At 41.2% G+C, this 25,111-nt stretch overlaps 1 protein-coding gene across 15 annotated transcripts in view; it reads left to right on the plus strand.

The window, feature by feature from the left end:
• TTLL5 (tubulin tyrosine ligase like 5) overlaps positions 1 to 25,111 on the plus strand; it is a 307,802-nt gene that overhangs the window by 136,362 nt on the left and 146,329 nt on the right. For 13 of the 15 annotated variants that reach the window (XM_027120075.1, XM_027120076.1, XM_027120080.1 and 10 more), the window contains one exon: positions 22,532 to 22,686. The exons of 1 other annotated variant lie outside the window; for it this stretch is intronic. In XM_027120075.1, coding sequence (XP_026975876.1) covers positions 22,532 to 22,686 — 155 coding nt within the window. Of the gene's footprint in view, positions 1 to 6,450; positions 6,502 to 22,531; positions 22,687 to 25,111 lie in introns of those variants that run through there. One more of the 15 variants, XM_027120088.1, reaches the window with a different exon arrangement.

A 25,111-nucleotide genomic window follows, 5' to 3' on the forward strand; every position in this document is an offset into this window, starting at 1 on the left:
CAGCCTGGGAGTTTAATCAAAGGAATAACAGCAGACCACCCAGGCGAGGGCTCCGATGCTTGCGCATGTGCTGTGTCAGGCTCTGTTCCCAGGCCAGCCGGTGCCCGGGATGTGGCCAGGCCTCCTGGAAATGTGCTGACAGATACATAGGAGGGAGGAGATGCTTTTTGCTTCTCACATTTTTCATTTAGAGGGCGAGTGGGAAAAAAAACCGTTCAATTTCTTTCCCCTTTTGCTCCTTACCCTGATACTTTTCTGCCTAGTCCTAGAGGAGGGCATATGTTGAGGTAGAGAATGTTTGCTTACACTGCTTACTCATTCACTCACACTCATTCCTATACAAAGGAATTCTTGTATCATTTCTTCTGCTTCAGCGGTTACCATTGTGATCATGCTCATTTCGTCAGGGTCCACAGTGGACCTGAGTCAATCTCAGTTTCAGAAACATCAATTTGAAGTTGAAACTGGCAGAGAGGAAGCTCAGTTTTTTGAAATGGTTACAGTTCTCTAGGATTGGAGCCAGTGGCCCCCAGTTTATCACAAGCTTGGGCATTTGGCACTGGAGACTGTCTTCCTGCCTCCTCAGTGTATCTGGACACATTTGAACTACTGTACATTTGTGTTCTGATTTTGTAGTTTTTTCCCCAAGTCTAGCTTCTTTGGTTCTGTATTTTTCTGGGTAGAAAAATTGTACTTCTTTGTATTATATACATTACTTTTTCCCATGTCTAGAAACAGAAAAGGGTAAATAGAAAAAGCAGAAGCTCTTGAGTCATCAAGACCTTGGACAAGTTATTTAACTTCCCTGTGCCTTGATTTTCTTCTCTGTCAAGTGGGGTAACTTTAGCATCAAGATGAATTCTCCTGCATCTCTGTGCCTCCCTGCTCTAGGTTCTAGCTCCAGTTGATCCTATCTAATTCCCTAGCTCTTCTATGTCTTTTGAGGCTTTAAACCCCCGGTTTTCCTTAGGTCCTTGGCCTACTGATGGTCTCTTATTCTAAAATAACCTTTCTTTTCTCTTACTGTATCCACCAACTCTCTCTCAAAGTCACTGATGACCTTGGAATTGCCAGCTTCAGTCACCTATTTTTAATCCTTACTCTCTTTTTTAGCACATGACACTATTATCGACTGCCTCCTACGTGAAAACTTCCCTTAGCTTCTCCAGCCTTCAGTAAGTCCTCTGAGAGCTCATCCTCTACTTACCCCCTGAAAAACTAGATACCAGTTTCAACATTTTTAAAAAGCCACTGGTATAAAGACCTGAAATATAGAAACTGACACCAGCAGAGTCTCTCTGATTAAAGAAGGGGGTTGATGCCTGGGCATCTGCTTCTCGCTGCTCTTCATAGGTATCTTCCAACATGCCTCTGAATTCCAGAGCTCAACCGAACTTCTTTCCTCTCTGTAGTCTCCCCTTGGGTAAACTTTCTCTTCCCATAGCTTCATCTAGTGCTGTTCTGCAGATTTCTCCCAAATATGCATCTTTAGTTTGAACCTGTTTGCTGAGTGTCATGTCCAAATTTCCAACTGCCTGCTAGACATTTCCACCTGACTGTATTATAAGGATCCAAAATATTCAACATATTTTAAACATGCTTTGAAAACATTCAAAAAATATTCAACATATCTAAAACCTATTTGTTCTTCTTCCCTTTTCCCCTTTGTATTAGTGACACTGCAGTTCTCCTAGGGAGTTAGGTGTGGAGCCTTGGATTTCTCATCATCTCTCTTTGCTTCTTCATTCTCCCTACGTCCAGGCAGTTGCCAGTTCTTATTGATTCTGACTGTATAATGTCTCTGATATATATCTTCTCTGTTTCACTTTCACATCTACTGTCCTGCTTAAGGACTTAATTATCTCTTGACTGGACATCTACAATTACCTCCTAAGTGGTCTCCTGGCCATTCTCCTCTGTTCACCCTAGTCTTTGCCCTAAAGGAATCTTTCTAAATCACAAGTCTGATAATGATACTCCTCTGCTCGGGAATCTCAAAGGGGCTTCCTGTTATCTTCAAGGTGAAGCCCCAGCTATTGAATATTATTCAAAGCCTTTGTGTGGAATCTGGCTCCAGCCTATTTCTCCAGCCTCTCTCCTTCCCATCACATATGTTTTTGTGCAGCTCACCCAGAATTTCTCTCAGTCTCCATGCTTAGTTTGAGCTATCTTCTCATGGGAAACGTTCCCCAGTCACCATATCTAACTGTTTGCATTTGTCCAGGCTCAACAAAGGTGCCACTTCACTTGTACACATGACGTTTTACTTGCCATACAGCTATCTCCTTTAGTGGACAGTGAGCTCTTTGGAGGCAATGTCCTTTGCTGCCTCAGAACCTGACTCACAGGTAGTACTCAGTAAATGTGCTGATTCTACGGGACTGTAAGGTACTTGATTAAAGATGGGGGAGGTGAGGGGCTTCCCTGGTGGCGCAGTGGTTGAGAGTCCGCCTGCCGATGCAGGGGACACGGGTTCATGCCCCGGTCTGGGAAGATCCCACATGCCGCGGAGCAGCTGGGCCCGTGAGTCATGGCCGCTGAGCCTGCGCGTCCGGAGCCTGTGCTCCGCAATGGGAGAGGCCACAACAGTGAGAGGCCCGCGTACCGCTAAAAAAAAAAAAAAAAAAAAGATGGGGAGGTGACCATGTCCATTTTTTCACCAGTTTTTTCCAGCGTGGTATATAGTGTGTATTCAACACACATTTTTTAAAATAAATAAGTGAAAGAAGAACCCCCTGCTGCCCTAGCCAGAAGTCATCTTTCCATTGTCTGTGTCCCTTTGGCCCTTCATTAGTCACTCTCTATAATAAATCTGTTATTGTTATTTTATGTCTCTTCTTTCCTGTTGAGTTATAAACTATGTGATGGCTGTTCTTTCTAACCCATCACCCAGCACAGCAACCTTGCCCTTGGTAGGCACTTATCACATGCTTGCTGAATTGAAAAGAATTTCTCTTCTGTGTTATGTTGGTTTTTATGTTCTTTTTAAAAACTATTCCTCTTCCATTTTTTTTGCTGACAATGCTGCACCTGCCCTTCATAATAAAGCAGTTGACATTAGTTGAATGTCTGCTTTGTACTGGGCACTGTGCTAAATACTTTATATGCATTATCTCTTTAACCTTATGAAGTAGATACTTAATTTTTTTTACAGGTGAAGAAAATAGCTGAAAGGATAAGTGACTCTGCTAAGGTCACATAAATGGCAAGTAACTGCACCAGGACTCAAACCCAAGTCTCTTTGACTTCACACTCTTTCCATCAGTGTTTTTCTGTCTCTTCCTGTTTGAAACAGGACTCTCACCTCTCATCAGACTACAGTGATGGAGCTTAACACTGCTGTAGAGTCGTAGCCAAGCCAGCAGATTATTTTGTAGTGAAGTCAACTTCAACACTGTGCAGCCTTCTTAATCCCCAGGGTTGCAGTGGGAATGGATCTATTTATCGTGGTGGTGGCAGCCCCTATCGACTCAAAAACTGAACGTATAAATTGGAAGCGCTCGAAAGGGATGTGGCCATCTTGTAAGGTTTTCCAAGAATATCTTTGGCAATTCTTGATCTGGCGCTCTTTGTAGATTTTGGAACACCAAGTGTCTATATGTGTATGTATATTATGTAAATGACAACGTTCAAGAGAGCGGGAAGGTACGACAAGAGAACTTACTGCTAATGTAGCAGAACTACAGACATTCCTTGCTTTTCCTAACCCCTTTAAAAATGTGATTAATGTTATAACTCTTATCTCCCGGTGATTGGAGTGTAAATTTCTTGAGGTTCACTTTATCAGTATCCAAGAATTTATAAAGGAGTTGAAGCTGCCTTAAAACATGTTGGTTGTTGTGACTGTTGATTTAATACCTGCTCAGGAAGTGCCCTTGGAAGAATGGTTAAAAAGTAGCTGTTTAAGGATGATTCTTTTCATGTTCTTGATTGAATATATTCTCTAATATTTATCCAGTGATGAAAATCGTGTAATAAGTACAGACCTGGCACTTTGGGTTTTCATTTTCTTTTTTCTTGAGTGAAACAGGTCTTGGTCCACTGGTGTTTTTTATTCAAGGATTGCCTCTTGTTCCAGCAACACATGGTAAAAACAAGTCAGGCAGGACTAGCCACTGCATTTCCCTATTCCAAATCAGTCAGGACCCTGTGGTCACAGGAATGAAAGTTCCACGACAGGCTCAGCTGATCCCATCATATTCTGATGAGCCTTCATACATGAATGACACAGAGAACGTTGTTCTCAAGATGATATTGGTGTAGTTCTGAGTACAGTATGAATACAGATTTAGAAAAATTTATCTCCACATCAGTGATATGAAGTTATTTTTAACCTTTTTTGGAGTCAGAGATTCCCTTCGAGAATTGAATGGAGGCTATAATTGTTCTCCTGAAAAAAATATGCACCCACACTTAGAGATGTGCATTAATTTCAGAGGGTTCATAGACACTCCCTCCCCCTCCAACTTGACTCCCTCTTGATGCCCTATGGGCCCATGGTCTCCAAGTTAAAAACTTCTGAAAACTTTTAGGTAGCATGTGGTCATTAATATCAGTAATTTCACCAAAAATGATCACTCCAAATTTGTGATTATGTTTGCTTAACACCTTCTTTGTATATTTCAGTGACACCCCCTTCTAGGCCATAATCTCCATGAAGGCAAGGATTTTTGTAATTTAAAAAAATTGTTCTCAATTCTCAAAAGAATGCCACAGAGTGTCTGATAAATATTTGTTGGATTAATGAAATAATCTTGTGAAACCCCATCTCTAGACCTCATCAGACAAGATTTATTTAAGATTTTATGGACCATGCTATAATGAGGAGAGTGAGCTACGCCAAGATTGTTAGCTGCACTGGGAATGCCATGCCACTGATTTGCTCACGTGTTAAGCAGTTACCAAGTCTTTAATGTTGAATTTCCATCTCCATTTTGATAAATAAGATACATGAAATTTGCAAACTGCCTTAGTGAACCTGAGGTTCCCTAAGCGAATCTCAAAAAGGGTGTTAGCCCTTTGCAGTTTCAGTGCCAAGAAGAAACAGATGTAGTATATTCATTGTGTAGACAAGGAACAAAATCTGTACGTCTAAGCTATTATTTCACTCATTTGAGAACTTTGCCCCAAACTTCAAGACCAGGCAGAAATCATCTCTAAAATTATGCAGGGCGATATAGCAAGAACAACACTTATCCCTCAGTCTAGTCACTGATTATTTCATTTCCCCTTATTCCAAAGCAGTCCTTCCCTTGTGGTATTTGTAAAAAGAGGTAATTTGGAACCTTTAATTTCCTTGCTAACCTTCCAGTGACATGAATCACTTCTCTACTCACTGGTGAAACTAGCTACTAGCTGGAGATTGAGGGGTGTGTGTGTGTGTGTGTGTGTGTGTGTGTGTGTGTGTGTCTTTGGGACTAGATGAGACCCACTTCATTTATATAAATGCTTTTGTGCCTACTGGGTAAACTCTAGGGGTACAATGGAATAAGATACAGTCCCTGTCCTAAAGGAGCATGTTATTTGTGGGGCAAGGTAGGCGAATAAACCTGTAATTATAATACAGTGCAAAACATGGCATGAAGCTTTTCAACTCTACCATTATGTTCTTTTTTTTTTCTTTCTTTCTTTTTTGTGGTTCGCGGGCCTCTCACTGTTGTGGCCTCTCCCGCTGCGGAGCACAGGCTCCAGACGCGCAGGCTCAGCGGCCATGGCTCACGGGCACAGCCGCTCCGCGGCATGTGGGATCCTCCCGGACCGGGGCACAAACCCGTGTCCCCTGCATCAGCAGGCGGACTCTCAACCACTGTGCCGCCGGGGAAGCCCTACCATTATGTTCTTGAAGCAGTGTAATGGCAAGGATCCTTTACAGCTGAGGGAGCTCTTTTGTGAAAAATAAATCTAACATTAGGAAGTAAAGCACAAGATGGTAGCAACAAGATTTCAGGATACCGCTGTGCTGAAGTGGTGTGAAAGACCTTCCTAGGGCTAATGATGAAACACCAATTAAGCCTCTCATTTTTCAATTTCCAGGTTGGGAATAATTCCTGCCCCTCCTGGCATAGCTGTAACTCTATGTGCTGCTTGTGTTTTCCCAAGCAGCAATGATACACCTTGGTACTGTGTTAAGAAAGGTAAAAGTCATGTGAAGATCCATAAGCCCCAGTCAGAGAAGGGTTTTTGCCACTACATTTGTAGACATACCGTAGAAATGCAGAATCCTGGGTTCTGCTGTGAGTGGAGAGTATCTTGTCCTTGAGGGACTGATAGCACACGCATACACAGAGGTAGATGCTGGTTAATGTTGCTCTGGCGGAGGACTCGGTACCACAGTGGATACCGGCATCTTATTTTTTTCATTAACCCGTGTTGTCTTTTCAGATATATACTAAAACCTCACCATCCTTAAATGTCAGTTTGTTTGGTTTTGTTGTTCCATGGTGGATCTAGAAGTTACTGCACGTGTGGTCGTTAAACACTGATTGAGAGAGAACGGTGGCCGGAATCCAGATTCTATAGCCGCTAACTTGAGGGTCAGGAGAAGATGCCCAGAGAGGATCCTCCAGGACCAAGCTTCTCTTAATCACTATAAGATTTTTGGCCCCAAACTCCTGAGTGGAATTCCTAGCTTTGTTGACGTGGGCTAGATGATCCAATGTCTTCTTCTGCTGCCAGGCCTCAAGCCTAGACTGAAGCCATCAAGTCAGCCTCATGGGCACTTCCCCCCCACCCCAGGCCCACCCACCAGTCTTGATCCTCAAACCATTTTACTGTTGAAGAGAGGCATGGAAAGATAAACCTAAGGAAAGGTGTATTTTCCCATGAGGCCCTAGAATAAAGCTGTCCTAAGATGCCCACTCTTTGGCCTTCCGTTCTTAAATGGCAGGCAGTGCCACCTTGCCTTGCCAGCCGCTTGGGAAGATGTAATACAAAAGAGGGCTGATCCAGAAAGAAAACATGAAGAATGAATACATGAACTTGAGAGCTTTTATCATCATACTCCGAACGCAGTTCGAAGGCCCAGCACTCTTCTTCAGCCTCGGGGGAAATGAGGAGAGACCATCAAGAGTGTGTCCTGCGTCCCAGCCTTATTATCTCTCACCTGACTGTGGTGACTCTCAGCTAGATGTCTCTGCTTCCACCACAATGCCGACATAGCACTACATAGCTTACTGCCGTCTACTAGATGGAGAGCAGAATGAGTGGCAAGGTCTGTTCCTGTCTTCCATTACTCTGAATGTTAGCCAAATTAGAGTGCTTTCTGTTTCTCATTCTTCCTGCTTATCTGGCTCTGCATTTTTACTCCACCTTTTCTTTTCCCCTAGGAACCACTACCATTCCACCAGCCCCATACCAGGCCTACTACCTATCCTTTTAGGCCTGGTTCAATTGCCTTCTTTGAATTTCCTTAAAACTTTTTTTTTTTTTTTTTTTTTGGGTGGTACGCGGGCCCCTCACTGCTGTGGCCTCTCCCGCTGCGGAGCACAGGCTCCGGACGTGCAGGCTCAGCGGCCATGGCTCACGGGCCCAGCCGCTCCACGGCATGTGGGATCTTCCCGGACCAGGGCACAAACCTGTGTCCCCTGCATCGGCAGGCAGACTCTCAACCACTGCACCACCAGGAAAGCCCTCCTTAACACTTTTATTATGGCAATTATCATATTCTGGAGGCCTTTAATATTGCTATTTGTCTAGGTGTCTGTCTCACTAGATTACCAATTCCTTCATGGCTTAGGGGCAAAGGCCACATTTTAGTACCCATTCTCTTAGGACTTTACCCAAGGCTTTGCCCATGATCAGCAGTACAGTAAATATTTATCGAATTATCTTTGAGTTCTGGACGTCATCCGAGCATTCAGGACCGTAGCATTTCTAGAGCGTGCGCCAGTAGAGCAATAGTGATTTAGTTAGGCCTGACCCTGGATCCTCTTTGGACACCAAAAGGTTATGTATCTGGGTGGGTGGTGGGTATATTCTGGGAAGCCATCAGGGCAATACTATCATATTTTAATTATAGCACTGGCAGCAGCGCTACTTTTAGCAAACAGCAGTAACAACCAGTAACACCTGGGCGGGCCAGCCACCGGAAATTGGCCTCCCCCTCTGTGTTTCTTCTACCCCCTCTTTCAATCCATCACCTGTATTTATTCCTGCTGTAATTTAAACACCTGTCTAGATGGAATGCGCGCAATGTGTCCCTACCCCACACATTCAGATATTTGCTCACCTGCCTTATTCGGAAGGTTGGCTCTAAAATAAACAGAGTTTTGGTACTAAAAGAAAAAAATGCACTGAGGTCACCGTGGCAGTGGACATGAGGAAGGGAATGGGAGTGGTACCTCTGGAGAAGCCGCTCCAGGAGAGAGGGAGCAGAAGAGAAAGGGGGGGAGGAGAGCAAGGGGTGAAACATCTCCCAGCAGCCCCTAAGGCTTAGGCCGTGATACAAGCTGGTGGCTAGATTTTCCCACAGACCCTCATTCATTTAGCTAAACAACTAGAGAAAGGCAGGGGTGGAAGAATATTTAACAAGCTGGTTGTTAGGAGGCTTAAATGTCTTGGTTTATTATTTTTTTTAATAGATCTTTATTGGACTATACTTCACAATACTGTTAGTTTCTGTTGCACAACAAAGCGAATCAGCCATGTGCATACACATGGCCCCGTATCCCCTCCCTCTTGAGCCTCCCTCCCACCCTCCCTATCCCACCCCTCTAGGTGGTCACAAAGCACCGAGCCGATCTCCCTGTGCTATGCTGCTGCTTCCCACCAGCCAGCTATTTTACATTAGGTAGTGTATGTATGTCCATGCTACTCTCCCTTCGCCCCAGCTTCGCCCTCCCACCCCGTGTCCTCAAGTCCATTTTTTATGTCTGTCTCTTTATTCCTGCCTTGCAACTAGGTTCTTCAGTACCATTTTTTTTATTCCATATATACGTGTTAGCAATGGCCATTATCAAAAAATCTACAAACAATAAATGCTGGAAAGGGTGTGGTGAAAAGGGAACCCTCCTGCACTGTTGGTGGGAATGTAAATTGATACGACCACTATGGAAAACAGTATGGATGTTCCTTAAAAAACTAAAAATAGAAGTACCATATGACCCGGCAATTCCACTACTGGGCACATACCCTGAGAAAACCATAATTCAGAAAGAGACGTGTACCACAATGTTCATTGCAGCACTATTTACAGTAGCCAGGATATGGAAGCAACCTAAATGCCCACTGACAAATGAATGGATAAAGATGTGGCACATATATACAATGGAATATTACTCAGCCATAAAGGAAACGAAATTGAGTTACTTGTAGTGAGGTGGATGGACTAGAGTCTGTCATACACAGTGAAGTAAGTCAGGAAGAGAATGTCTTGATTTATTTTTAATGACCACTATTTCTCATGGCAGCATAGTGAGTAGACTTGAAATTTTAGAAGCTTGTTCTAAACTGTTTTATCCACTTTTGCATCCTTGGCATATTTAACAATTATTCATATTAATGTTTGAACATCCAAATAGCAATGAGAAATAGTAAAACCTCAAAGTTCTTGATAGAATTATTATCTCTACTCCTTCCCATTGGTTGTTTTAATATCTTGTTCCTCACTCTCTTCGGGCATTTCTGCTAGTTTTTGGAAGATCCCCTGAGCTTTATGGAGGAGAAGCATTGAAAGGTTTTTCTTTCCTGTTCTTTCCTTTCCTTTCCTACCATCCCCTGTAGCAAGTGCTTCTCATACTTTAAGATGCATATGAATTACCTGTGGCTCTCGTCAAATGCAGATTTCTGTTCACTGGGGCTGAGGCTGGATTGAGTCTGCATTTTTAACAAGCTCACAGGTAAGTGCAGGTGCTGCTGGTCCCCAGACAGAATAGTAAGTTCAGGTTCAAAGGTATGAGGCAGTGGGAGTAACACAGTGGTTAAAACTACAAGATTGGGAGGTTTTGTATCAGGCAGGCCAGGAATTGAAACTAGGGGCTGACACAATTATTTGTTCTTGAGCAAGGTTTTTACCTCTTAAACTCAGTTTCCCCATCTATAAATGAGGGCAGTAATTGTACCTAACAGATCTGTCTTGAAGATTGAGTGAATTGCTTAGAACAATGCCTGGCAAAAACAAAGTGTTCATTAAATTTAGCCATCATTAGTGCTAATATGACTTTGTTGTTATTATTACTGTTATTGTAGTGGAACCTGAGATATTTCATATTTGCTAAAAAATTAATTATGGCAGAACATTTTAGAGGTCCAAACATAGACTTATAAAATTCTTATAGGCAACATAAAGATGTTGATATCCATTATCAGTAAGGCATGTTCTTCAACTCAATAATTAAAATGAGTTTTAGTTAAGTATCCCATCTTCCAGACCCCTTTGTGACCAAGGCATAAATTCATGAGTTGCCCAGCCTAGATTTAGTAGCATAGTCTCTGATTATTAGCCCAGAGAAGCCAACTGGCCCAGTGGCGACACCCTCTACCTTAATAGCCTAATACTCCTAACTAAAACGATGAGCCTCTGTTTTGGCCCTGGCGCTGTGTCTTTATGTGCTGTGAGCCTGTCTTTTTAAAAAAATTCTCCAGCGGTGAAATGTTAACCATTGTTGCAAATCAGGTATACATAAATGCCATTTTCCATTTTCTCTTCATCTGTTCAAAGCTGGTTTTATTATGTTATCTGGAGAAATGTAGGTGGACAGAGAAGCAGAGGCAGCCTGGTGACAGGAATAGTCATCATCCTTCTGTCCTGTTAAGGAAGAAACCTCCAGGTGTGAACTCTAACTGGCTTGTAGAGTGTCTTAAGATCTGTCCAATGCTGGGAGATTAGCCCTGCCCTTTGGTCTTTCCTAGTAAAGACAAGGTGCTGCTAGGGCCAAAATTGATGCTCTGGTCCATTTTAGTTCAGTGACTTCTTCTGCCTATTCTAGAAAAAACTGAGAAGCTGAAAGGAAGGACCAGAGGCATTCTTAATTCATTTAATCTAGAGATAATTTGCTTAGACTGAACTTTAGCCAGGCATAAATCTGTACCCATAAGATTCAGTCAGATCTGGTTGAGGCTCTAGAGCTGTGCTGTCTTTTAAGGTGGCCGCTACCTTCATGTGGCTTTTTAAATTTAAGTTAAATAAAGTCTAAAACCCAGTTCCTCAGTCACAGTCACATTGCAAGTGCATAATAGTCACCTGTGGCTAGTGGCTACTGTATTGGGCAGTGCAGATTATAGAACATTTCCATCACGATTGTTAATGGATGATGGATGCCATCCATTTCTATTGGGTAGTGCTGCTCTGGAACAAGGATTGAAAGTACTTGTCTCCCCTGTCAGTTCTGATTGTTTAGTGACAGCTGCCCAGAGGACTGTGTAAAAAAGACTCTGAGGCCATATCTAAGTGAGCCCCAAATTGTTTGATTATTCATTAGCAATGTATGTCGTAGGAAGACAGAGCTGGGTGGAATGGAGGTAGTTCTGGGCTAGGCACTGAGTGTCTTCTAGACAAAACCACAGAAGTAAGAGTAGAATATTTTAGAGGGTCTGGTTGTTATTATTTAATAGAGATAGGTTACTTTTCTTTTTAATTTAATTTTTATTTTTGGCCGCGCTGGGTCTTTGTTGCTGCGTTCGGGCTTTTCTCTCCTTGCAAGGCATGGGCTCTAGGTGCACTGGCTTAAGTAGTTGCGGCACGCGGGCCCTAGAGGGCAGGCTCAGTAGTTGTGGTTCACAGGTTTAGTTGCTCCACAGCATGTGGGAGCTTCCTGGACCAGGCATAGAACCCACGTCCCCTGCATTGGCAGGCTAATTCTTAACCACTGTGCCACCAGGGAAGTCCCGGTTACTTTTTTCTTTTTTTAAAGTTAAAACATTTTATTTTGCTCCTACTCTATGGGAGGCACTATGGTTTTTATATAATAAATGTTCCTATTGTGGCATCCCAGTTAGAAAATTTTGTACATAAGAGTACTGTTGATTTCAGCAAGTGAGTGCATATGTGAATCTCTGGAGTAGTTTTCTCTGCTCAAAAAGTGCACTATGAAAGGTAGAAGATCTGTGTAAACATGCCTGGCATCTGGCAGCTGAACTTGGTAACATAAAGTCTAGCAAAACTTTATTTTTCAAATGTATAATGTATTACTGAAAAGAACTACTTTTCATAATCCACTGAGATGCGTTATCCAAGAGGATGATAAAGGTGATAGTAAGCTGCCATTTCCCAGGCATATGTCATGTGAGGGGCACTTAGTGCTGTGGCCGGTAATACATATGATCCCTGTATTTCCAGAGAGACTTAATTTATCCCCCCACACCCGCCATCCACCTTCGTGTCCATACGATTCTTCTCTACATCTGTGTCTCTATTTCTGCCTCGCAAACTGGTTCATCTATACCATTTTTCTAGATTCCACATATCTGCGTTAATATTCGATATTTGTTTTTCTCTTTCTGACTTACTTCACTCTGTATGACAGTCTCTAGGTCCATCCACATATCTACAAATGACCCAATTTTGTTCCTTTTTATGGCTGGGTAATATTCCATTGTATATATGTACCACATCTTCTTTATCCATTCGTCTGCTGATGGACATTTAGGTTGCTTCCATGACCTGGCTTTTGTAAATAGTGCTACAATGAACATTGAGATGCATGTGTCTTTTTGAGTTATGGTTTTCTCTGGGTATATGCCCAGTCGTGGGATTGCTGGGTCATATGGTAATTCTATTTTTAGTTTTTTAAGAAACCTCCATACTGTTCTCCATAGTGGCTGTATCAATTTACATTCCCACCAACAGTGCAGGAGGGTTCCCTTTTCTCCACACCCTCTCCAGCATTTCTTGTTTGTAGATTTTCTGATGATGCCCATTCTAACTGGTGTGAGGTGATACCTCATTGTAGTTTTGATTTGCATTTCTCTAATAATTAGTTACATTGAGCAGCTTTTCATGTGCTTCTTGGCCATCTGTATGTCTTCCTTGGAGAAATGTCTGTTAAGGTCTTCTGCCCATTTTTGATTGGGGTGTTTGTTTTTTTAATATTGAGATTTAGTAGCATAGTCTCTGATGATTAGCCCAGAGAAGCCAACTGGCCCGGTGGCGACACCCTCTACCTTAATAGCCTAATACTCCTAACTAAAACGATGAGCCTCTGTTTGGGCACTGGCGCTGTGTCTTTATGTGCTGTGAGCCTGTCTTTTTAAAAAAATTCTCCAGCAGTGAAATGTTAACCATTGTTGCAAATCAGGTATAAATAAATGCCATTTTCCATTTTCTCTTCATCTGTTCAAAGCTGGTTTTGTTATGTTTTATTATGTTATCTGGAGAAATGTAGGTGGACAGAGAAGCAGAGGCAGCCTGGTGACAGGAATATTTTCTCCCTTTCTGAGGGTTTTCTTTTCATCTTGTTTATAGTTTCCTTTGCTGTGCAAAAGCTTTTAAGTTTCATTAGGTCCCATTTCTTTATTTTTGTTTTTATTTTCATTACTCTAGGATGTGGGTCAAAAAAGATCTTGCTGTGATTTATGTCAAAGAGTGTTCTTCCTGTGTTTTCCCCTAAGAGTTTCATAGTGTCCGGTCTTACATTTAGATCTTTAATCCATGTTGAGTTTATTTTTGTGTTTGGTGTTAGGGAGTGTCCTAATTTCATACTTTTACATGTAGCTGTCCAGTTTTCCCAGCACCACTTATTGAAGAGACTGTCTTTTCTCCATTGTATATCCTTGCCTCCTTTGTCATAGCTTAGTTGACCATAGGTGCGTGGGTTTATCTCTGGGCTTTCTATCTTGTCTCATTGATCTATATTTCTGTTTTTGTGCCAGTAGCATATTGTCTTGATTACTGTAGCTCTGTCGTATAGTCTGAAGTCAGGGAGTCTGATTCCTCCATCTCCGTTTTTTTTCCCTCAAGATTGCTTTGGCTCTTCAGGGTCTTTTCTGTCTCTGTACAAAATTTAAGATTTTTTGTTCTAGTTCTGTAAAAAAATGCCATTGGTAATTTGATAGGGATTGCACTGAATCTGTAGATTGCTTTGGGTAGTAGAGTCATTTTCACAATATTGCTTCTTCCAATCCAAGAACATGGTAGATCTCTCCATCTGTTTGTGTCATCTTTGATTTATTTCATCAGTGTCTTATAGTTTTCTGAGTACAGGTCTTTTACTTCATTAAGTAGGTTTATGCCTAGGTATTTTATTCTTTTTGTTGCAGTGGTGAATGGGATCATTTCCATAATTTCTCTTTCTGATCTTTTTGTTGTTAGTGTATAGGAATGCAAGAGATTTCTGTGCATTAATTTTGTATCGTACAACTTTACCAAATTCATTGATTAGCTCTAGTAGTTTTCTGGTGACATCTTAGGTTTCTCTATGTATAGTATCATGTCATCTGCAAACAGTGACAGTTTTACTTCTTCTTTTCCAATTTGTATTCCTTTTATTTCTTTTTCTTCTCTGACTCCCATGGCTAGGGCTTCCAAAACTATGTCGAATAAGAGTGGCGAGAGTGGCCATCCTTGTCTTGTTGCTGATCTTAGAGGAAATGCTTTCAGTTTTTCACCATTGAGAATGATGTCTGCTGTGGGTTTGTCGTATATGGCCTTTATTATGTTGAGGTAGGTTCCCTCTTTGCCCACTTTCTGGAGAGTTTTTATCATAAATGGGTGTTGAATTTTGTCAAAAGCTTTTTCTGCATCTATTGAGATGATCATATGGTTTTTATTCTTCAGTTTGTTAATATGGTGTATCACGTTGATTGATTTGCATATATTGAAGAATCCTTGCATCCCTGGGATAAATCCCTCTTGATCTGGTGTATGATCCTTTTAATGTGTTGTTGGATTCTGTTTGCTGGTATTTTGTTGAGGATTTTTGCATCTATATTCGTCAATGATATTAGTCTGCAATTTTCTTTTTTTGTAGTGCCTTTGTCTGGTTTTGGTATCTGGGTAATGGTAGCTTCGTAGAATGAGTTTGGGAGTGAGTTTCCTCTGCCATTCTTTGGAAGAGTTTGCGAAGGATGGGTGTTATCGCTTCTCTAAATGTTTGATTGAATTCACCTGTGAAGCCATCTGGTTCTGGACTTTTGTTTGTTGGAAGATTTTTAATCACAGTTTCAATTTCATTACTTGTGATTGGCCTGTTCATATTTTCTGTTTCTTCCTGGTTCAGTTTTGGAAGGTTATACCTTTCTAAGAATTTGTCCATTTCTTCCAGGTTGTCCATTTTATTAGCACAGAGTTGCTTGTAGTAGTCTCTTATGATGCTTTGTGTTTCTGCGGTGTCTGTTGTAACTTCTCCTTTTTCATTTCTAATTTTATTGATTTGAGTCCTCGCCCTCTTTTTCTTTTCTTTTTTTTTTTTTAACATCTTTATTGGAGTATAATTTCCCTCTTTTCCTTGCTGAGTCTGGCTAAAGGTTTATCCATCTTGTTTATCATCTCAAAGAACCAGCTTTTAGTTTTATTGGTCTTTGCTATTGTTTTCTTTGTTTCTATTTCATTTACTTCTGCTCTGATCTTTATGATTTCTTTCCTTCTACTACCTTTGGGTTTTGTTTGTTCTTTTTTTAGTTCCTTTAGGTGTAACGTTAGATTGAGATTTTTCTTGTTCCTTAAGGTAGAATTGTATTGCTATAAACTTCCCTCTTAGAACTGCTTTTGCTGCATCCCATAGGTTTTGGATGGTCGTGTTTTTGTTGTCATCTGTCTCTAGGTGTTTTTTGATTTCCTTTTTGATTTCCTCAGTGATCTCTTGGTTATTTAGCAATGTATTGTTTAGCCTCCCTTTGTTTGTGTTTTTTATGTTTTTTTCCCTGGAATTTGTTTCTAATCTCATAGTGTTGTGGTTGGACAAGATGCTTGATATGATTTCAATTTTCTTAAATTTAATGAGGCTTGATTTGTGACCCAAGATGTGATCTCTCCTGGAGAATGTTCGTGTGCACTTGAGGGGAAAGTGTAATCTGCTGTTTTTGGATGGAATGTCCCGTAAATATCAGTTAAATCTATCTGGTCTATTGTGTCATTTAAAGCTTGTGTTTCCTTATTAATTTTCTGTCTGGATGATCTGTCCATTGGTGTAAGTGAGGTGTTAATGTCCCCCACTATTATTGTGTTGCTGTCGATTTCCTCTTTTATAGCTGTTAGCAGTTGCCTTATGTATTGAGGTGCTCCTATGTTGGGTGCATATATATTTATAATTGTTACATCTTCTTCTTGGATTGATCCCTTGATCATTGCGTAGTGTCTGTCCTTGTCTCTTGTAACGTTCTTTATTTTCACGTCTATTTTATCTGATATGAGTATTGCTTCTCCAGCTTTCTTTTGATTTCCATTTGCATGGAATATCTTTTTCCATCCTCTCATTTGCGGTATGTATGTGTCCCTAGGTCTGCAATGGGTCTCTTGTAGACAGCATATATATGGGTCTTGTTTTTGTATCCATTCAGTGAATCTGTGTCTTTTGGCTGGAGCATTTAATCCATTCACATTTAAGGTAATTATCAATATGTGTGTTCCTATTACCATTTTCTTAATTGTTTTGGGTTTGTTTTTGTAGGTCCTTTTCTTCTCTTTTGTTTCCCACTTTAGAGAAGTTCCTTTAGCATTTGTTGTAGAGCTGGTTTGGTGGTGCTGAATTCTCTTAGCTTTTGCTTGTCTGTAAAGCTTTTGATTTCTCCATCGAATCTGAATGAGATCCTTGCTGGGTAGAGTAATCTTGGTTGTAGGTTCTTCTCTTTCATCACTTTAAATATATCGTGCCACTCCCTTCTATTTGTAGAGTTTCTGCTGAGAAATCAGCTGTTAACCTTGTGGGAGTTCCCTTGTATGTTATTAGTCATTTTTCCCATGTTGCTTTTAATAATTTTTCTGTGTTTAACTTTTGTCAGTTTGATTACTGTGTGTCTCCCGTATTTCTCCTTGGGTTTATCCTGCCTGGGACTCTCTGTGCTTGCTTCCTGGACTTGGGTGGCTATTTCCTTTCCCATGTTAGGAAAGTTTTCTTTTTTAAAAAAAATTTTTTTATTTACTTATTTATTTTGGGGCTGCTTTGGGTCTTCACTGCTGAGTGCAGGCTTTCTCTAGTTGTGGCGAATGGGGGCTACTCTTCGTTGTGGTGCGCAGGCTTCTTATTGCAGGGCTTCTCTTGTTGCGGAGTACAGGCTCTAGGCACATGGGCTTCGGTAGTTGTGGCACTTGGGCTCAGTAGTTGTGGCTCGTGGGCTCTAGAGCACAGGCTCAGTAGTTGTGTTGCATGGGCTCAGTTGCTCCGCAGCATGTGGGATCTTCCTGGACCAGGGCCGAACCCGAGTCCTCTTCGTTGGCAGTCAGATTCTTAACCACTGTGCCACCAGGGAAGCCTTAGGGAAGTTTTTGACTTGTAATCTTCTCAAATATTATCTCGGGTCCTTTCTCTCTCTCTTCTCCTTCTGGGACCCCTATAATGCGAATGTTGGTGCATTTAATGTTGTCCCAGAGGTCCTTAGGCTGTCTTCATCTCTTTTCATTCTTTCTTTTTTAATTCTGTTCCATGGCAGTGAATTCCACCATTCTGTCTTCCAGGTCACTTATCCATTCCTCTGCCTCAGTTATTCTGCTATTGATTTCTTCTTGTGTATTTTTCATTTCAGTTATTGTATTGTTCATCTCTGTTTGTTTGTTCTTTAATTCTTCTAGGTCCTTGTGAAACATTTCTTGCATCTTCTCAATTTTTGCCTCCATTCTTTTTCCGAGATCCTGGATCATCTTCACTATCATTATTCTAAATTCTTTTTCTGGAAGCTTGCCTGTCTCCACTTCATTTAGTTGTTTTGTTGAGGTTTTATCTTGTTCCTTCATCTGGTACATAGTCCTCTGCTTTTGCATTTTGTCTATCTTTCTATGAATGTGGTTTTTATTCCACAGGCTGCATTATTGTAATTCTTCTTGCTTCTGTTGTCTGCCCTCTGGTGGATAAGGTTATCTACCAGTTACTTTTCTTTTTTTTTTTAAAAGCAGGAATGCTTTGGAAGGAAAGATGAAAAGCTTTAAAAGTTTTCTTATTCCTGGGCTTCCCTGGTGGCGCAGTGGTTGAGAGTCCGCCTGCTGATGCAGGGGACATGGGTTCGTGCCCCGGTCCGGGAAGATCCCACATGCTGCGGAGCGGCTGGGCCCGAGAGCCATGGCCGCTGAGCCTGCACGTCCAGAGCCTGTGCTCCACAACTGGAGAGGCCACAGTAGTGAGAGGCCCACGTACCGCAAAAAAAAAAAAAAAAAGTTTTCTTATTCCTTACATAGTCTCATATTTAAGCAGTGGTCATTTTTGCTATTTTTCTCAAAATAAATTAAGGATGCTTTGCTTTTATGTAGAAGGAAATCATAATGACTACCAATTTTTGGTTTATCCATGAAATGCATAATGGATGTTACATGAAAAAACAAACTCACCAAGAGTCCAAAATTAGTTTTATGTTCATGCCATCTTTTACTATATCTGCTAAGAAACGAAACTGATTGAGGATGTTGTTTTTTTTAATAAATTTATTTATTTATTTATTTATTTATTTATTTATTTATTTTACACACTCCCCACACCCACTCCTCCTCTAGCAGCCACCAATCTGTTTTCTGTCTCTATAGATTTGCCTCTTCTAGACATTTTGTGTTTTTTTAATTTGGTTGCCCCAGGTCTTAGTTGTGGCACGTGAGATCTTTAGTTGCAGCATGTGAACTCTTAGTTGCGGCATGTGGGATCTAGTTCCCTGACCAGGGATAGAACCCAGGCCCCCTGCATTGGGAGCACGGAGTCTTAGCCACTGAACCACCAGGGAAGTCCCTATTTATTTTATTTATTTATATTTGGCTGTGTTGAGTCTTCGTTGCTGTGTGTGGGCTTTCTCTAGTTGCGGCGAGCGGGGGCTACTCTTTGCTGCAGTGTGCGCTCTTCTCATTGCGGTGGCTTCTCTTGTTGCGGAGCACAGGCTCTAGGCACACAGGCTTCAGTAGTTGTGGCGTGCGGGCTTAGTAGTTGTGGCTCATGGGCTCTAGAACGCAGGCTCAGTAGTTGTGGCACACGGGCTCAGTTGCTCCGTGGCATGTGGTATCTTCCCAGACCAGGGCTCGAACCCGTGTCCCCTGCATTGGCAGATGGATTCTTAACCACTGCGCCACCATGGAAGCCCCTAAGGATGGTTTTGTTTTGGTTTTTTTGTTGCTCTACTTATTAAATATCCTCTGGTGAAGGGTAACAAGTGGGAAATAAAATTTAAGGAAAGGTAGAAAATGCTGGAATAGTTAGGTATAATCAATCCCTGTATAATCACTGTTTTCCAAATTTGAGGTCTGCATCTGATTATATTTTCAAAAATCTCTAATAATCAAGGGTAACTAGAACAGTTTCCCTACTAGTTTCAAAACTAGAAAATGGATTTTAAAACAAGAGTACCAGTTCTGCAGCTGTTATGTGACCGTGAACAAATTGCTTACCGTAACCTCTCTGACCCTTTGTTTCTCCATATCTGGAAAGGGAGTACTGGGGGAATTCCCTGGCAGTCCAGTGGTTAGGACTCCATCCTCTCACTGCTGACAGCCCAGTGTTGATCCCTGGTTGGGGAACTAAAATCCCACAAGGGAGTATCACAGTATCTACTTCCATGAGTAATAGATAAGGAGGGAGATATATTGATAAAACCTCACTTATAAGTGCCTGACACTTCCACTGTAAGGACTCAGATGTTAAGCCATATTATTTGGAAAAAGTATTCCACGTGCATTTGGAGGAGAACATTCTCTGTTCTAATCTTGGCCCTGCCACCTACTAGGTGTGTTACTTTTGTCTAATTGTTTACCCTCTCTAGACTTTAGTTGCCTCTTCTGTTAAATGGGGGTAACAATAGAACCTCCTTCAAAGGCTTGCTCAGGGTTAAGTGAGATAATACACGTCAAGATAATGCAAAGACATCTAAGCCCATGGCACATGGTGAGCATTCAGTAAGTGTTCGTGATTATGGTGAAAATGATGATGTTTCAATTACGGGCAGCCTGGACAAAAGAGAGAAGATGTACCAAATCTGATACCTCTTCTCCTTCCCATTCACTAATCTCCAGCTATACTGTTATACTAGACATGGTAAAGTATGTACCTTTTGTTTATTTTCCTGCTGTTCCACTATAAATTATTAATAGACCTCTTTTATGAGGTTTTTGTCGCAACTGACTGAGGCAGTAATTGGAGAATCTGTTAGTTATCATAAAGACCTTTCCACTTTGTAGTATCTTTATAAGCTCCAAGCTCACGTCTAATTTGAAAAGCCTAATATTTAGTGCCAGGGGTCAGGGCAAGAAGGAGGAGGGCTCAGTATGGGACGGGGGTGAGTTCAGTCCTACAGGGAATCTGTTTGATCGTCCGAGAACCTGGCCTTTGTTGCCACTAGGTAGGGTGCCGGAAGAAGGACAAGGCTCTTCAGAGGCCCTGGGGGCCAGAGAACACTGCCCTAATCTGCCACTCTGTCTTCCCCACCCTTTCATCAGCATGGTCTTTCTCCTCCCCTGGTAGTGGCAGAAGGGGGTCAGAACTGACAAGCCAAGGTTGGCTCCTGAGACTTCCTCTGAATCTGGGGCCGCACTGGAGTGTGCAGTCTGAGTGTTCCGGCCCCCAGCCTCCACAGACACCAGAGATCACTCCTGACTTAGAGAAAGTGGACTTCGTCACAAGAAAAATATTTGGGTCCTTTGGTGTGAAGACACAGTCCTGGGCTGTTGTCACTGAATTCTGTAACTAGGAATGAAGCACTATACCGTTACTAAAAATGACTTATTTTCTTTCAGAATTATCAAATTTTTTAAAAATCCAGAATTCTTCTATTTGTCAATGTCAAAATTGTTAGCTTCCTGGGACACTTCATAGGAGGACACTTTTCTTGGAATTCATATCTCCTCACTTCACTATTCCTTAGTGTCTCCTACTCAGCACCCTGCATTCAGCTTTGAGTACACCCCCTCTTTTCAGCATCCCCTGTACATCTCATTGGAAATGCTTCTTGAACCATCCTTTCTTTTCTGATTCCACTCTTTCCAGCCAGGTTTTAAGGTTATCACCTCGCACCTGTATTTTTCATAATAACTTACATTTTTTTCTTTTGGATTATAAAAGTAATACATGCCCTTTAGAGTTTGTGTCTGTGTGTGTGTCCATTTAAGGCAATTGCTTCTGCCCTCTGTAGAGTTTCATTTTGTGATTTGTTTTTTGACTTGAGATATCAGCATGTTACTATATCGCTAAGTATTCTCCAAAAAAATTCTAATGGCTACATAATACTCCCTTATATGTTTAGAGCAAAATTTTTTTAACATATTTATTTAACATAATTTATTTAAATACTCTCAGCCATTTAGATCTTTCCTTTTTCAGTATTAAAATCAATGCTTGTTTTCAATTTCTATTCACAGCATAGTGTAGTGAGTAAGAACATGCGATTTGGAGTTTCAAAGACTATGGTTCAGATCCTGGTTCTGCCATTTATTCCTAGGCCTCAGTTTCCTTCTTTGTAAAGTGGGGATTATAATAATACTTGCCAATAGCATTATGACAGTTTGAATGAGATGCATGTAATATACTCGTTTATACAGAGCTTGGCACATTGTAAGTGCTGCTACATAGTAACTGCTATTATAATACTCACCTCATTAATGATCTGCAGTTGTGTTTTTAGCGTAGTTCCTATAAGTTAGAGTGTAACATCAAAGTGTACAAATATTTTGATACTTTTAATAATATATTGACAAATTTATCTGTAGAAAGATTGTACCAATTAATAGTATCATAAATAGTGTAAGTACATATCTAATATCACCTTTGCCATGGTTAGGGTACTATATTTTTGGTTATTATTTATGTCAGTGTAACATATGAAAGTGTTATCTTATAATTTACATTTCTTTGATTGACAGTGGAAATGACTAGTTTTAATTGTTTAATTGGCTAATCATATTCCATTTTTGTAAATTGTTTATTGAAGTCGGTGCCCATTTTTCTATTGCCTGTGCATCTTTTTTCTAAATCAGTGAGTTCTTTATACAGTAATTATTTATTATTAATAAATAAATAATAAATATTATTAAATATTATAAATTATTATTTATTAATAATAGTTATTATTTACACTAAAATTTATCGAGCGTTTAGAACTTTCATATGACACAAGGGTCAGAAAGGACTAAGTAGTTTGCCTAATTCTTAGAACCTTGTGTGACACAGAGTAAATACTCAGTAAGTACTTGCTGTTTTTGTTATTAATCTTTGTATTTCACAGCACCTCGCATAGTATGGTGCTTTGCACATAGTAGGGGCAGAATAAATACTCGTTAATTTATATTGACACTAGCCACCCTCACCTGTGCTCTTGGATGTTCACAGAAGCCAGCCTTTAATGAGTGCCTTTGTGGCAACCACTGTTTAAGCTCAGGTGGGTCAGCATCTCCTGGGCTCTACATGATTTTCCCCATTATGATTTTAATGATACTTTTCTAAAACTCTGTAAAATCAGGTTATTTCCCTCACTTCATTTATAGGTAACAAACCTGAATTTGGCAAGTGGCGTCATAAACGGAAGCAGTGCTTCAACTCCCCACACACTTCGGCCTGTCATCAGTCCTAGTGGCCCAACATGGTCAATACAGTCAGACCCCCAAGCTCCTGAGAGCCACTCCGCCCCTCCTGGAAGCAGGTACGTCAAGGGCCATGGAGCCGGCATTTGGGTCACACAGGGGCAGCCTGGATCCTAAGCAAGTCATTCTCACTTTGAGTTCCCTGCACAGGCACCAGCAAGACAAGTGCCTTTCCCCTCGTGTCCTAATCCTCTGGTGCTTGAATATAGGGCCTCATTTCACTTGTAAGACAGTTTGTGGGCAAATCAAATGAAAAGGAAATTTCTGATACAGTTCAGCAAGTTCACTTCTGCGTGAAAGAGCAAGAATTTATACTATGCTTAATCCTCGCTCACAGTCAACATTTTTGTGTATTGACTTTTGACATTTTCTCCTTGTCTCCTAATTCTTTTTTTATACCTTGTATTACATTGTGTTTCAGTAACTTTGGACTCTTTTCTTTTGAAGCACATATTTTATATGTTTTTATGTAGGTTATCTAATTAAACTCAAACAGCCTCCCTGGACAATGTTCATTTGGAAAGTGGGAAGGAAATTCCCTTTATGTAGTTGAGCAAAGTGGCAGAGGATAGATCCAAATAGATTCTGGCCATAACATCAGCAACTTCTGATTTAAAAAAGAAACCACTGTATTGGATTCTAGTCTCGATCTGTATTTCAAGTTCCCCTGTATAAAAAACATAAGAAGAAACAGATTCCCAGTACATCTTGCTTTAGTGGCTATTAAATATGGGTTTAATTGCATCTGTCCCTGAGTCAGATGAGCTAGAATGGAATGTGACTTTTACAATGAAGTATTCCAACCAGCTGAGATATTGTTCCCTCCAAATAAAGACACTGTGCCACAGGTGTCCCACCAGCTCCCTACCCCAGGCCAGCACATCAGCCTCTGCCAACCAGCCACCTCTTTGGATGCTGCCCTGCCCTGAGGTTGGAGGGGTGACCGAAGGCTTGGGCATGGAGGAAATACCTAATTGTTGTTCAAGTATCTGTTGGTGTTAGAATGATTACTTAAGGAACTAATTTGGGAAGCAGAGACTCTGCCCAGGAAGCAAGATAAACATAAGCGCATTACATCATGCTCTGGTACGGTGTCTTTCATACCAGTGATCATTGTGGTCAAGGGTGAAAAGAATCATCTCAATTTAGAATTATGAAGAGTTGAAGACCAAGAGGCAGGACTTTTGAAGACAGGACATCCTCCCACACTATTCTCTTCATAGGAGAAGTCTGTCCTTTGGTGATTTATGATTCCAGAGTAACCGCATTCCTAAAACATAAGTCGTAAAAAAGAAATTCTGTTTATACCACAGAGTTTTATTTTCCATATAAAATATTTCCAAATATTCCATTTTCATTTTACAATCAGAGGCTTGTTTCTATGGAAAACACTTTCTCTGCAATCTTGGATATATTGTCTATATGACAAGGCTGCAACCGTTTTCCATACGGTAAGCAAAATGTCAAGACTATGCATTTTGGAAAAATAGTTTTAGCTTTTTTTTTTTTTTTGGCTGCACCACAGGGCATGCGGGATGATGAGATCCCCAACCAGGGATCAAACCCGTGCCCCCTGCAGTGGAAGCTCGGATTCTTAACCACTGGACTGCCAGGGAAGTCCTGAGTTTTAGCATTTTTCATACTTGTGTTTGGAATAAAAATTATGGCTGGGTTTTGAGCCTTCTCTTGGTGACACCTGTTAATGCCGAGACACAGAAAGATGAAGGGGTCCATCAAGGTCAGAGGCAGGACCTAGGGTGCAGTGCTGTGAGTGACCTTCTCCCAGCCAGACTGTGCTCATGGGCTGTGGTAGAATGCCACATGATACGATCGACTTCAGAACCACTGGCACCAGGAAGTAGCCCCTGCAAAGCCCCCTGGTCTTTCCCTTTGGGGGTTAGTTGTACCCATAACAGCCGTCTCTTCACCTACTCTTCAAGCTCGAGGGTCAGTTCTCAGGCCCCATTCTAGTCCAGGGTAGCCCTGGAAAATCTCCCTTCCCCCCAACCCCCAACACCGCGCAACCTCTGGTTGCCATGACAGCCTGCAAGCTCAGCTTGGGAGTTCCAGTTCCATGTGGAATTCCGAGAGATACCCACCCTAAAGAGCCTTAAATGAATTCTCAGAGGTCCTTTCAGAACTGGCTATGACATGGGCCCCAGCCAGACCTCCCTCAGGCATTCGCTCTGTCCCATGCCCCAGTTTCTTTATTTACCTGGTAAGTCACTGTTTTGAGGATATTTATTTAGTCTCTTGTTGTTCCTTCCTTCCTTAGTAGGAAGGGTGACTAAGTTTAATGAATAAGGGATTAGTAGCTTAGAGATGTGAGTTTTATTACTGATTTTTACACTAAGTGACCCTAAACTATTCATTTAATCTTTTTATTGGATAAGCATACTTATGTATAAACTGGCCTGTTTTGGGAGCTTTTAGGTTGTTCTTAAAGCACTTTGATCTCCCTGGAAGTGGGTGCTAAGTAAATAA

Source organism: Aethalodelphis obliquidens, unplaced genomic scaffold (genome assembly GCF_003676395.1).
Source record: "Aethalodelphis obliquidens isolate GAN/ISIS:26980383/991018 unplaced genomic scaffold, ASM367639v1 scaffold21, whole genome shotgun sequence".
Classification (NCBI taxonomy): domain Eukaryota; kingdom Metazoa; phylum Chordata; class Mammalia; order Artiodactyla; family Delphinidae; genus Aethalodelphis; species Aethalodelphis obliquidens.